Source organism: Cebus imitator, unplaced genomic scaffold (genome assembly GCF_001604975.1).
Source record: "Cebus imitator isolate Cc_AM_T3 unplaced genomic scaffold, Cebus_imitator-1.0 Scaffold54, whole genome shotgun sequence".
Lineage (NCBI taxonomy): Eukaryota > Metazoa > Chordata > Mammalia > Primates > Cebidae > Cebus > Cebus imitator.
In genome coordinates, this window is record NW_016107369.1 from 7,544,265 (window position 1) to 7,558,431 (window position 14,167).

Genomic DNA, 14,167 nt, shown 5'->3' on the forward strand with positions numbered 1-14,167 from the left:
CATACTTATTATATGGAGGCTCTTAAAAAAGAAAAACAACTGTGACATTTATATAAACTATCCATTAGACATAATCTTCTTCTTATAAAATCTGTATTTTAAAAAATTCTCTACTGACGTTAAGGCACACAAATTGCATACCAGTAAAATCAGTGATCTAGTATTGGCTGCCAGCTGGGAGAGACAATAGCCTTTTAGATTACGATTGAGAGTTGGGAGTTAGAATGTTCAGGAAATGCACTTTTAACCTTAGGAATTTGAAAGCATCCCAAATTGTCTTCTAATGAAAACAGTTTATTTCTGAGTTCATTTCTAAATATGATATACAATCAGATGTTATGAAAATAAAGGCTGGTGTGTATTGATTGCTCTACAGAACATACCAGTTATTAAAGATTATTAATCTACTCAAGATTGTGAACGTAACAAAAACAAATACTATTTATCTACCTGTTGTGCCATTCCTGCAATGTTATTCTTTCTTCAAAATATGGCTTGACATATAAAAATAAGGGTCTTAATAGGGGCCCAAATAGAAACAAATCAGTTTTTCCATATTTACTATATATAATGAAAAATAGTATTTATATTAGAAATGTTTGCAAAGGAATTTTTAACAATACATTTTTCCTGTTTTTTTTCCTCCCCCCGCCAAGCATAAAGTAATCTATATAGAGGAAAATAAATTTTTTGGCTAGAGAGTGAAATTTTCTTAATCTGTTATAGTACCAATTTATTTCTCATTATGATTTAGGACTGTTAACATTTTTGCCTTGATTGGACTCCAAAATTAAATAATTTAGATGCTGCCATTTAAATGCCAGCTTTCTCTGCCTGGTACTTCAACTCATTTAGCTGGAAAAAACCAATCCAATCTTGTTACTAAACTTTCTACCCTCACAAATCTCATCTTTCTCTTCTAAGTGATCAGGCAGAATAAGCCTTCATGCCCTCTTTAAGGATCATTTGTTAATGTTCTTAAATTTTTTACCTACTGACTGGTCAGAATAATAAGTTTAGTTTGCCTTTCTTATCATGTTTTTCTTTCAAAGACAGCTAAAATTTGGAATCTGCATAAAACAAGTTATCAACAAAATACAGATCACGAAGTTTATCTTAAAACAGGTTTACCTCAGATTTATAGCCAATTCATTGCTTTGCTACCCATTTTTTATTATGCTAACAATCATGAAAGGCAAAACTCTGTTACCTAGATTTGTGATTTAATCAAACCTAAAGCGATAAAACGTTAGATTGGAACAGTGTTGGGTTAAATTCTGTGAAAGAGGATGTGATTCATTCTGCAGCTGTCCTGTGCTGTGTTAGCACAACAATTGACAAAAACAGAAATCCATATCCATTTGAAGGTCAGAAGTAAAACTGGACTGCTCGAGTTGTAATAGCTTTTAAAAGAAGAGTTTGTTAGTTCTCTGATTCTTTTAAATTTCAGTTTGCTATTATTTATTTTGAAATATTTTAAAAAATCAACTACCACATATTCCCTAAAACAATACTGCCAGTTTCCAGTCTGCTCTGTAACAATCTGTCACCTCTTAGATTCCCCATTTTACTACCTCACTTGCACTTTAGTAATTAGGCAATGAGTTTTAGATCATTTTAAGAGAAGCTCTGTGTATGATGTACACATACGCAATTGTTACTATGTTCCTTGCTATCTTTCAATCAACATGGTAAGGAAGAATATTATTCCGCTGACATTATTTTGACTTTTTTCCAAGTTAGTATTCTAAATCTCCTTTGAAATCTGCAATGAGGCATCACAACTTTCCTGCTCTGTACACTAGCCTCTTGAGATGAAACTTCACCCACTCATGGATGTTCTTTGCAACCCTGCAGAGTCATCTAATCACCAATGATTTCAACTTGTTCTCTTCGGATTTCATGAAAACCTCAATCCCAGTGGGTGAAAAGCAAATGATTAATTCACAAAGGCATCCAGCTGGCTGTTAACCTAAAATTTGTGTCTCTTCATTTGTTTTCAGCTCATTTGCTGTTCCTTAGCACAAAGCTTCCCGCTGCTGTGACAGGTGCAACACTAAATTCTGGTTTAAGATTTTACAAGCTTGCCACTTAGGCTTCCAGAGGAAATGAAACAAATGAAACACAGATAACAGGAGGATCTCTTACCTGTTGCTTGTTGTTGGGTGTGTATGGCAGCATGGTAGAAACATGGAACATAATTTCATAATCTTTGTATGTTGTGTACAGAGAATGGGTTCCAGTGGAGTCAGCTACAGTTAAAAAAAATATAATGATGAGATGACTATAACAGGAAAAATAATTCATTTAAGAGAAATACCCCCCCCCAAAAAAAAAGAAAGAAAGAAAGAAAAGAAAAGAAAATGATTTAGGATGAAAAGATTCTAGACAAGACAGATGTTCTTCCTATTTTTTGTACCTGATCCTCTTTGGCAGTCTAGTGAAGCCTATGGATCAGATTCCTTCTCAAAATACTATTTGTAAAAGTATAAAATAAAACACATAAGAGTTCAAAAGACATCAGTTATACTGAAGTGCATGAGCATTGAATAATTTTAAATATAACATGCACAAGATATTATAAAATAAGATTTAGCAGTTGGTCTAATATCTACTATAATTCTGAAGACATGATGAACACAAGCACTCTTGAGATGTCTGTAACAACAAATAATATCAAAATATCTGTGCTTTCTGTTGGCAATGAAATCACAGGTAAATGAATTACAGTGGTTTACTGCCTATGGCCATGATTAAAGGAAATGCTAAATTTCAACTTGGAGTCAGTGAAAATAAAGAAAAAATTATTTCCCAACCAAGTTCACAGACCCCTGAATTCTGTCCACACACCAAGTTAAGAAACTCTTTTCTAACACTTCCAATTCAAGCAAGAGACCAGTTTTGTTCTTAAAAAAGAAAAAAAAAAAGACAATAATTTAACAATACCATTAATACTGAAGAAAAAGGTGATACAGCAACGTTTAACAATTTTTTAAAGACAAGTATGTTGTGCTTTCACTTTCCTTAAGAAAAAAAACCTCTACTGCCTTAATCTTAACAAAGTTTCAGAATCAATGTACCCACAAATACCTGGAAGCTGCAGGAAAAAGTTACTAACTGCCCAACTGAAAGAGAGTATCTGTTTAGACTTGAAGGTCCTGGACTTAGGGGTTGCAAAAGGAACAGAAGTACATTCATTATGGGTAAACTCATTTGACCCCCTTTTCTCTTAGGCTAGAGTACAGTAGTGCAATCTTGGCTCACTGCAACCTCTGCCTCCTGGGTTCCCATCTAAGTTCACAGGCCCCTGAATTCTGTCCATGTATCAAGTTAAGAAACTCTTTTCTAATATTTCCAATTCAAGCAAGAGACCTGTTTTGTTCTAAACAAACAAACAAACAAACAAACAAAAAACCCCCGATAATTTAACAAGACCATTAATACTGAAGAACAAAGGTGATGAGTCCCAGCCTAACCCTCCTGAGTAGCTGCGACTGCAGGCGCATACCAGCATGCCTGCAGCATGCCTACTTTTTGTATCTTTAGTAGAGACAGAGTTTTAACATGTTGGCCATGTTGGTCTCAATCTTCGGACCTTGTGATCCACCTGCCTTGGCCTCCCAAAGTGCTAAGATTACAGGCATGTGCCCACCATGCATTTTAGCTACCTGACTGCATTTTAGAGAATTATGCACTCAAACAAAGTCTCTGGCATATACCAAGAGGCAACAGTAGTTCTTTTTTTTTTTTTTTTTTTTGGGACGGAGTTTCACTCATGTTACCCAGGCTGGAGTGCAATGGCGCGATCTCGGCTCACCGCAACCTCCGCCTCCTGGGTTCAGGCAATTCTCCTGCCTCAGCCTCCTGAGTAGCTGGGATTACAGGCACGCACCACCATGCCCAGCTAATTTTTTGTATTTTTAGTAGAGACGGGGTTTCACCATGTTGGCCAGGATGGTCTCAATCTCTTGACCTCGTGATCCACCTGCCTCGGCCTCCCAAAGTGCTGGGGTTACAGGCTTGAGCCACCGCGCCCGGCCAGTTCTTAAAACTTAGTATGCATAGCATCAGCTGGGGAGCTAGATTAAAAGGCAGATTCCCAGGGCCCACTCCCCAAAATACTCCTCAGTGGGTATGGGGCCTCATAGAGGAATCTACTGTTTATAGACACTCCCAGGTAGCTCTAATGCAGTAGCTCCGCTGCCTTTAGGTATGGCCCTAAGAATAGACTACAATTGTGGTTGCAGACAACTTTCTAAAGATATTCTAGAGCTCTGAGTTTCAAGCTTGAGCTTGTTGGAGAATCTTAATTTTGAAGCTGACATAAAATGTGAAGGCTTAAAAACAGCCTAAAATAGAACAAAGCAAAGACTACTTTTCAAAAATTGGAAAACTATGTAACAACATATAAATATCCAAGAAAAATATCTTCTAAGTATTAATGGCCACCACTACAAAAAATCTGTATTACTACAATAAATGATTCAACTGAACTATTTAAGACAGGTCTTGAACATGAAGAACTTATCTGTTGTCAAGGACTCTTTCTATAAATTTCTACAGAATAGATTAGTACATTTTAAAACATTACAGGGCATGTGTCATCATTGATGTGTACTTATACATGTGTTTTGAGTCAATTATAAGTTAAATTAATGAACCAGAAAAAAAAGACTGTCATTGGTATCCATTTATTACATTGTGCTTTATATTCCTGTCTAGTTCTAGAAGGATTACTGCCAGAGAGGAAAACTGCTGGGGAAGACAACACTGAAGATCATTTGTTTTTCTGCTTCTAACCCCTTCTCTCTGTCCTCTGCATGCCTCCTTTCACATAATGTATGCTACCTGACCAGCCTTTTTCTAAGGTCTTTTAGATTCATAGAATTCGCTGATAATTTTCAACAGTTTGGAAACAGTTTTAAAAGTTTCAGCGATGAAACTAGGGCTAAAATAATGAAACTTTTCTTTTGAGAAGAAAGGAATTCCAAAATCCTGAAATTACTATGCACATCATAGAGGTGCTAAACTTTACCAGAAAGAATGCAAAAGGAAGGTCTGTTATAAAGAAATAATTAACAGAGTAAACAGACAACCTACAGAATGGGAGAAAATATCTGCAAACCATAAAACCAATAAAAGACTAATATCCAGAATCTCTAAGAAACTTAAATCAGAAGAAGAAGAAGAAAAAAAACAGATAACCCCATTAAAAAGTGGGTAAAGAACACGAACAGACACTTCTCAAAACAAGACATACACTAAGCCAACAAACATAAAAAAATGCTCAGCATCACTAATTATTGGAGAAATGCAAATTAAAACCACAATGAGATACCATCTCATACCAGACAGAATGGCTATCATTCAAAAGTCAAAAAATAACACGTTAGCAAGAATTTGGAGAAAAGAAAATATATATACACTGTTGGTAGGAATGTAAATTAATACAGCCACTATGGACAACAGTACGGAGATTTCTCAAAGAACTAGAACTAGAACTACCATTTGACACAGCAGTTCCACTACTGGGTATCTACTCAAAAAAAATAATTTTATCAAATGGCACCTGCACTAATTTGCATATTGCAGCACCAAAGGCATGGAATCAACCTAAGTGTCTTTCAATGGAAGACTGGATAAAGGAAACATGGTACATATATATCATGGAACAGTATGTAGCCATAAAAAAGAACATTATGTCCCTGGCAACAACATGGATGCAGCTGGAGGCCATTATCCTAAGTGAAGTAATGCAGAAACGAAAGTCTGCATGTTCTCACCTACAAACAATGGGTACACATGAACATAAACATGAAAATAACAGACACTGGGGAGTCAAAATTGAGAGGAGGGGTTGGAAAACCCTACTCAACCTCAAAATCTCCACCTACTAGGTACTATGCTCACTATTTGGGTAATGGGTTCACTAGAAGCCCAAACCCCAGCATTATGAAATACATCCACGTAACAAACCTGCACATGTCCCCTTGAATCTAACTTTTTTAAAAAGAAGACTGTTGGGCCGGGCGCGGTGGCTCAAGCCTGTAATCCTAGCACTTTGGGAGGCCGAGGCGGGTGGATCACGAGGTCAAGAGATTGAGACCATCCTGGTCAACATGGTGAAACCCTGTCTCTACTAAAAATACAAAAAATTAGCTGGGCATGGTGGCGCGTGCCTGTAATCCCAGCTACTCAGGAGGCTGAGGCAGGAGAATTGCCTGAACCCAGGAGGCGGAGGTTGCGGTGAGCCGAGATCGCGCCATTGCACTCCGGCCTGGGTAACAAGAGCGAACTCCGTCTCAAAAAAAAAAAAAAAAAAGAAGACTGTTTCCTATATTACTAAAGAATAAGGCATCCAATGTTCTTATTATAATATTTTTAGTGACCATGAAATCCTGAAACTATAAAAGTTTAAGAGAATGACTGTCAGGAAAATGAAAAAAAAAAAAAAAGTTTTTTTATCCATTTGAAGAGTGTATTGAGCAATCTCTAAAGGGACAATGTGCTTGTAGAAGAAGGATGAAAGAATGATGCTACTTCCTATTTGTATAGAGTTTTAAAACTTAATAAGTAAATTCAGGCATTATATAGGTCACCTTGATAGTCACATGATCTGCCTCCAAATCACACTGCCAGTGAGTCCACTAATATGGTCAGTACTCTACAGTTAAGTCAAAGAAAGCAAAACTTCCTATATTCAAAGCAGATGATAATAAGGCACTGAATAATTGAGGAATGGTAAGAATATTATTCTCAGTTGCTTTGAAAAGGTGTAGGTAAGGGATAATATCCTACAGTAAGTATTTCTATTTGAAGACAGTATGAACAGGTTGGTAAGTTTGTAGAGCAGTCAGATACAGCCAATGTCATGATCATCCTTGACTTCTCCTTTGCCTCAATTGTTTTGCTTTTAGGTAGTCTAAAGGTTGGATGACAAAGGTGTATGTATGTGAATCTGCATCAGGAAAATGTAACTAGATTTGCATATAACTATTTCCTGGTAACTAAAGGATATATTTAAGAAAACTACATGAAGAAAAACACCTATGCAACTTGGTATTTAGAAAGTTCCTTTTAAATATAAACACAAAGAGAAAAGTAATCTCATTAACTAAATACATATAAACTAGTAAAGTAATAGAATAAAGAAATCTTACTCGGCCAGGCGTGGTGGCTCATGCCTGTAATCCCAGCACTTTGGGAGGCAGAGGCATGTGGATCACAAGGTCAGGAGTTCAAGACCAACCTGGTCAAGATGGTGAAACCCTGTCTCTACTAAAAATACAAAAATTAGCTGGGCATGGTGGCGGGTGCCTGCAATCCCAGATACTCAGGAGGCTCAGGCAGAGAATTATTTCACCCTGGGAGGTGAAGGTTGCAGTGAGCTGAGATCACGACACTGCACTGCGGCGTGGGTGACAAAGCAAGACTCTGTCTCAAAAAAAAAAAAAGAAAGAAAAAGAAATCTTAGGCTCAGTTTTTAACTTCCGTGCCACTATAGAACACATCAGAAATAAAACAAAATCACAGCTATGTTGTGGGTCTGATCCTTATCCATAGTTTGAAATATTGTAATAGTCAGCTGGTTGCTGGGGACCACTGATTCAAGACCCCTATGGAAAAGACAGATACAGACAGGTCTCACTCTACGTAACCTCGCCTCAGGATAGGAGCCAGATATTCACTTTGTGAACAATGGCATGTATTCAGGAGAACACACACTTTGGATCTTGCGGTACACTATTCCACTCACAAACTAGAATTCCACCTGCTCTGGCATCTACCGTATTTATTAATTTTGAAAAAATAAATCCGTAGTGATGATCAGGAGATACATTACTCTATTTCCATAAGGATGGGGTCAAAAAGTTTCTAGTACTTATTGCAGGCAAATTCATACTGAGCTAGTTTAAGGAATGTGTGATTATGCATGGTTATGTGCCTGAGGATCACGGTTTCTTAAAATTGCTAAAATATCGAGAGAAAAGAACAGAGCTAGTGTGAGGCTGGTACTTAGGATTAGGCCACTAATATTTTCTACCTACTGTTCACATTGCAAGATACCTGCAATTACCTGGATTCCCGACTTGGAAGAAAGATCTGAACTTGAATACCAATAGTATCATTTCCAAGATTACCACAAACAAGTCACTTCACTTCTCTGCTTCTTGATATTTTTTAGGTTGTAAGAATTAAGTAAAATAATGCATATGAAAGTGGCAGCCCATAAAAGATGCTCAATTAATGTGTCAGCTGGCATTTAGAATCTTGTGCAGTTAAGGTAAAAAGTGCAGTTTCCTTAAAAAGAATCCTTGTCTTCATTTGTCAGTCTCTAGAAGTCCAAATAGCCCTTTGCATGTGCAAAGCATTTCGCAATGCTAGCTGTCCCTTTCCCTATCAAAGTTTATATTCTGAATAAAGAAGGATTTATTTTCTTTGTGAAAAGTCTTATATCTCTTTTAAGACCCTGAACCTTAACTGCATTTTATAACACTACTAAGAAATGGAGGAGACAACAAACATTCACTACATTGCAGCAAATTATTGAAGGCAGGGCTCTGAAGGAAAGCTTTACAAAGGGCTTCTAACTCTCCTGTGTACTAACTTGCCAAATAAGCCTCAGTTAGGAAATAATTTCCCATAATAACCTATGTGGCCGTGCTTGGTGGCTCACACCTGTAATCTCAGCACTTTGGGCAGCTGAGGTGGGTGGATCACTTGAGGTAAGGAGTTTGAGACCAGCCTGGCCAACACGGTGAAGCCCCATCTCTACCAAAAATACAAAAATTAGCTGGGTGTAGTGGTGGGGGTCTGTTATCCCAGCTACTTGGGAGGCGGAGACAGGAGAATCACTTGAACCCAGGAGGTGGTGGTTGCAGTGAGCCGAAATCATGCCACTGCACTCCAGCCTGGACAACAAAGAGCAAACCTCTGTCACAAAAAAACAAAAAATCCACGTAAACAGCTAAAAATGAGGATGGTTTCCAGTTTTCAAATAACCAACTGCTTGTTGGGAAGTTTACTGTTATATCTGTTGTAGTGTGAGGGAATGGTAATTACCTAGGTTATATCATCCAAATAAGTAAACAAAAAAGAAGGAAAAATCCCCTACTAAAAATTTCTTCATTGCAGAATTGTTTCAGTCTGTGACATATTTATTTGCAGCCTGCTTGACACAAATCCTTATTTCTGAAATGCAGAGATGGTCTTTGTACAGATAACTGGGAAAAAGAAATAGTTCAATAGTTCATTACTCCCTTTCTGGAGCCTCTCCTCCTTTATGAAAGTACTAAGATATCAATATGATCATAATGTATGAGAAGTAGTGCTATCTCATGAGCTGGTTTGGGTACTGTTAGCCCAAGGGCTTAAGAGGGAGGAAGACACAGGCTAAAGGCCGGTCTTGGGGCTTTGCTGTGCTTCATTCCAGGTTTATGCTTTCTCTAAACACTTCATTACCCACACTATTGGGATCTGTACTACTTCCCTAATGCTTACTAGCTATCTAATCATGGGCATGTTACTTAATCTAAAGAAGCCAATTCTGTGAAGTGGGAATAAATGGTATCTCAGCAGGTTTGTGGGAATTAAATGAGATGGCATATATATCAAAAGTATCTGGGACTTCTGCTTCTAGCCATAACGAAGTGCTTGATATAGCATGCACCGTGGCATTGTGAATAACTAGAAAAATTGATATAATACCTGAAACAACTGTTTGCAGACACTGGACAATAGGCAGCATTGCATAGTGATACTTGAGAAAAAGGAATAAAGAAGATGAGCCCTATGATCCCTGAGCTTTCCACCTTGAGACACTTCGGGGACAGTGACACAGAGCGGAGCACTGAAGGGGAAAGCCAAGGCAGACTAGAGTTCAGGAAGTCTGAGGTGGCTGGTATTTGCTAGGCAGAATACCAAAGAGAAAGAAATCTCAGATGAAAGGTTCAGAAATCTATATAGGGTCTGTTGAGTCTTGAGTTGGACAGTAAGCTGCACATGCATAAATTCCAAAAGCCTAGCAAAGACAAAATTTTAGGGAAAGACCAACTACCAAGGAATTACGAGCCAAATCATTCTACAGTTCACACTGGATTGGGAGACATTGGAGTTCTGAGCAGTCATAGTAGATACAATTGAATATGCAAGTATTGAAGTGCAAGAAAAGTCATGTCTTAGTAGTGCGGCTAAGTTAGCCAGAGTAAAAGCTACTCTAGGTATACTTTAACAAAGCTTAAAAAGTAAGACTCATAAAAATCATGCTGTTCTGCAACTTCACTGCCTGCCAAAACAAAGCTCAACACTTAAAGGTAACAACATTAAGACACTTGACAATGAAACATTTAAAATATCCAGTATCTTATCAAAAAAAAGGAGACAAGTGAGGAAGTAAAATGTAACTCAAAGCAGGAGGAATTCCATTTAAAAAAGGAAACTGAAAATGAGAGAAACGATGAAATTAGCAGATGAACATTTTGAAACAACTATTATAAATATGTTCAGGGATTTGAAGGACAGCATGAACCTAGTGAGGTGAGAATAGAAGACTTTTAAAAAGATTATCAAATGCACCTTTCGGCCCTGAAACACAGTATCTTAAATGGCAATTTCATTGTATGGGATTAACAATGAATTAAGACACCATGGATGAAAAGAAAAACACAAGGAGCTTGAAGATCTATCAACAGAAATTATCCAAACTGAAGGACAGAAGAAAAAAAAAAAGTTGGGGGGGGGGCGCAGGAAAGAACCAGGGTCTCATTAACCTGTGGTACACTACCGAGTGATACAACATACGTGTAATTGGAGTCTCAGAGAGAAGAGAGGTAAGACAGAAAAAATAAAGAAATAACAGCAAAAAGTACTTAAATTTGATAAATACAACAAACCCACAGATTCAAGTGACATCTAGAGTGGGAATGATTCTTGAACATTTGTTCTGAAAAGCACTTTTTTAGAAAAAGAATTATATTCAAAGTTTCTTGACACAAAATAAAGTTAGATTAAGTATTGTGAGATTACATCACAGCACATGGAACAAAGTCTTATCTCTAGTAGTGTTATGCCAAGTAGGTGGCGGCTTAGGTGTACAGAGGCTGGTTGCTGCCTATTTTGGTGGTCTGTTATTATTTAATACAGGTTTAAATGGCATTGTGAATGGACTCCTCTAGTTTTTGCACCTATTAATAAGCTTGAGGTAAAAGAGATGATTTTGCATACTGTCTTCTTAGGGGCTTCAGAGTTGGAATACTTTCCTACTTTTTGTACATTTTAGGAAATGTGACATTTTAAAAGGACAGAAAAGGATGCTTTTCTGTGACTCCTTCTCAGGAAATATGACCTGAAAGGTCAGACATGCCTCATAAATTTGAACTACTTAAAGGACAGTAGTTCAGTGAAAAAGAATCTTTCCCTGTTGAATGTATTATGTGACTCTAAAACTACAGTAAGAGGCTGTTTGCTAATCCAGGGTCATCCCCCTCTAGCCTTTGCAGTTGTTGGGATAATTGGGCAAACTGTGCACAAAGTACTTATTTTGTGTATTCCACTGCCTTACTACATGCCACATTGCTTAACGATACCCCAGCTATACATTTCTCACATCACCCTTCATCACAGATAATGCACAATCTTATCAACTCCCAATATGACCGTTCATTTCTAGTATCACTGGGCTTATTACACATTCTCTTCCCAGATCCCTTCAATAATTTTTTGTGGTAGTGATAATTTATACAGCACAACAAATGGGGGCCACATGAATGAACTGTACATGGTGAATATCAGAATACCTGGATAAAAAGAGTTTGAGGAGATATTGAAATTTAACATATTTATGCAGTTGCAAGCAGAGTATAGAATGTTAAAATAATATTTAAGCGGCTAGGCTATTTATGGGTTTTAATAGTCTCTCTTGCATGTCGTTTCCAAGTTGGCAACAGCAAAACCATGGCAACAGGAAATTCTTCCCTGCAGTGGAGTTTATGAATGCTTTCTGTTTTCATGACTCAACTCCTTATTTAATTTCCTGTACAGAAAATCAGAGAGATTACTATAGACTGCAATACAGATGTGCTAATCCAAAGACCCTCTCAAAGAAAAACAGATCACAGGTGTCTATGGATGAATTTAAAGATAAAATTTAAAACTGCCTTCACACAGACACATAGCAAAAGTCAACACACTCTTCAGTTAGTCCCAGCTAATCAAAATAGATATTTGAGAATGTTAGCTATTTTATTGACAACTTGGGGACTCGGTGTAGACAACCTTTTAGGTTCATGCACCATAAACAGACTGTTTCATTATCATGCCTTTAATCAACACATTTTATGAGGTAAACTAAAAGGAAGCTTAAAAGCCTATTTTCTCAGAGATTAGACTGTGAATAATAATAGAAACAAACAAAAACCCTAGATATGAAAAGAATATGAAAAAACAAAAACAAAGGCTGACTACATAGATGAACATGAAGACTATGAAATGAATTAATGGAAATCAAAAATTCTAGGATTACACTTAGATGGTTGCAAGGTTCCGGAGTTTTTAATCGCCCTAACATTTGGCTAGATGTAATGAAATTTATGTAATGCTATCCAGGAGCAATTCTGCGCGATCTGTGCCACTGCCCTCCTCCATCCACACACCTCTGACAACATTATTTTTTTTAACAGTCTAATTCTAGCTACTTTGGTTATGATCTTCGACTGTTCTGGTGCTACGTCCTTCCTCTCTGGCTTTCTCTCCCCCATCACCAGCACTTTTCTGCAATAAATGGCAATGTTGTTTTACAGATAATTTAGCAGATGTACAAAGCACAGCAGGGGGAAAATAAGCTAGTAGGAAGGTCTAAGTATTTCTTACTTTTGGTATCAAGCTGTGCGCGATACTTCTCAAATCCTTTGAGCCGAACTCGCTCTCCCAATAGTTGAAGGAATTCTTCAAAGGCTGGGCCAGCTGACTCATTGTTGTACATCTCTTCTTCAGTGCTCTGTCCAGCTTTGCAGTACATGATGCCTACTTTCTGCTGGTAGTTCAGCTGTGAAGGCAGGTAAGACAATGCATATAAATATAGGCAGATCGACTTTGTTCCACTTAAGTGCTAAAAGGTCCTATGAGGCATATGCCCAGAAAATAGCTAACATCTTTCTTCTCTTGAAGTCCTTCTGTGTTTTGTGTCTTTGATCCAAAAAAAAATAAAGTAGAGCAAGTATCTATAAACTTCATGAATTGAGAAAAGGCCAGAAAAATAAATGAAAATTTCCTGCATATAAAGATAATGCATCATTAGGCCAGATCTGTTGATACTATCGGAAATTTCTGTTAATCAATTACAAAGTACAAAATAAAGTTATTTTTTTAAAAAATCCTGATAACTAAAGGCAATTCTTTATTGTGTCCCCCCTTTTAAAAGGGAGGCCTTTATAAATTTAAAAGCAGAGGTCTACTTTATAAAACATACTTTAAAATAAACTGTTTTGCACTAAAAGATTCACTAATTTTTTTTTTTGTAAAATTAGAAAAGACCTATCTCCCAATACTGTTTTCCCAATATATTAAATTATAAATCTTGCTTATGTCTTTGTTACAGCACTACTACCATCAATACTATACTTAGAGAAACTTCTCTTTCAAATAGTTTTCTAAAAGATGAGTGTCTGCAGAGAAACTTTAAAAGAGGCTTCATAATGGCAAATCAACTCGTGGTGAACATTTCTTCCTCACATGCAGTTAAAATGAAGGATTAAGAGATTTACATATAACATTAATCAAAACATTTATTCATCATTGAAAAGTCATTTTGCAAACAAATTTCAAGGTGGTACTACTGATCATTTAACAAGCAATGAGTTTTCAACATAAAAATGTATACTTTGGGCTGGGCACAGTGGCTCACTCCTATAACCCCAGCACTTTGGGAGGCTGAGCAGGGCAGATCACTTGAATCCAAGAGTTCAAGACCAGTCTGGGCAATATGGCAAAACCCTGTCTCTACAAAAAATACAAAAATTAGCCAGGTGTGGTGATGCACACTTGTAGTCCCAGCTACTTGGGAGGCTGAGATGGGAGGATCATTTGAGCCCGGGAGATCGATGCTGCAGTGAGCCATGATTGTGCCACACACTCCAGCAGCCTGGGCAACTGAGCAAAACTCCATCCCCAC

General features: G+C 37.3%; 1 protein-coding gene across 11 annotated transcripts in view; it reads right to left on the minus strand.

Moving 5' to 3' along the window:
• The window catches only part of SIPA1L1 (signal induced proliferation associated 1 like 1), a 393,891-nt gene that overhangs the window by 78,423 nt on the left and 301,301 nt on the right, over positions 1 to 14,167 (minus strand). For all 11 annotated transcript variants that reach the window (XM_017528751.2, XM_017528750.2, XM_037738573.1 and 8 more), the window contains 2 exons: positions 12,868 to 13,042; positions 2,149 to 2,252 (listed from right to left, as the gene is read on the minus strand). In XM_017528751.2, the coding sequence (XP_017384240.2) occupies positions 2,149 to 2,252; positions 12,868 to 13,042 (279 nt within the window). The remainder of the gene's footprint in view (positions 1 to 2,148; positions 2,253 to 12,867; positions 13,043 to 14,167) is intronic.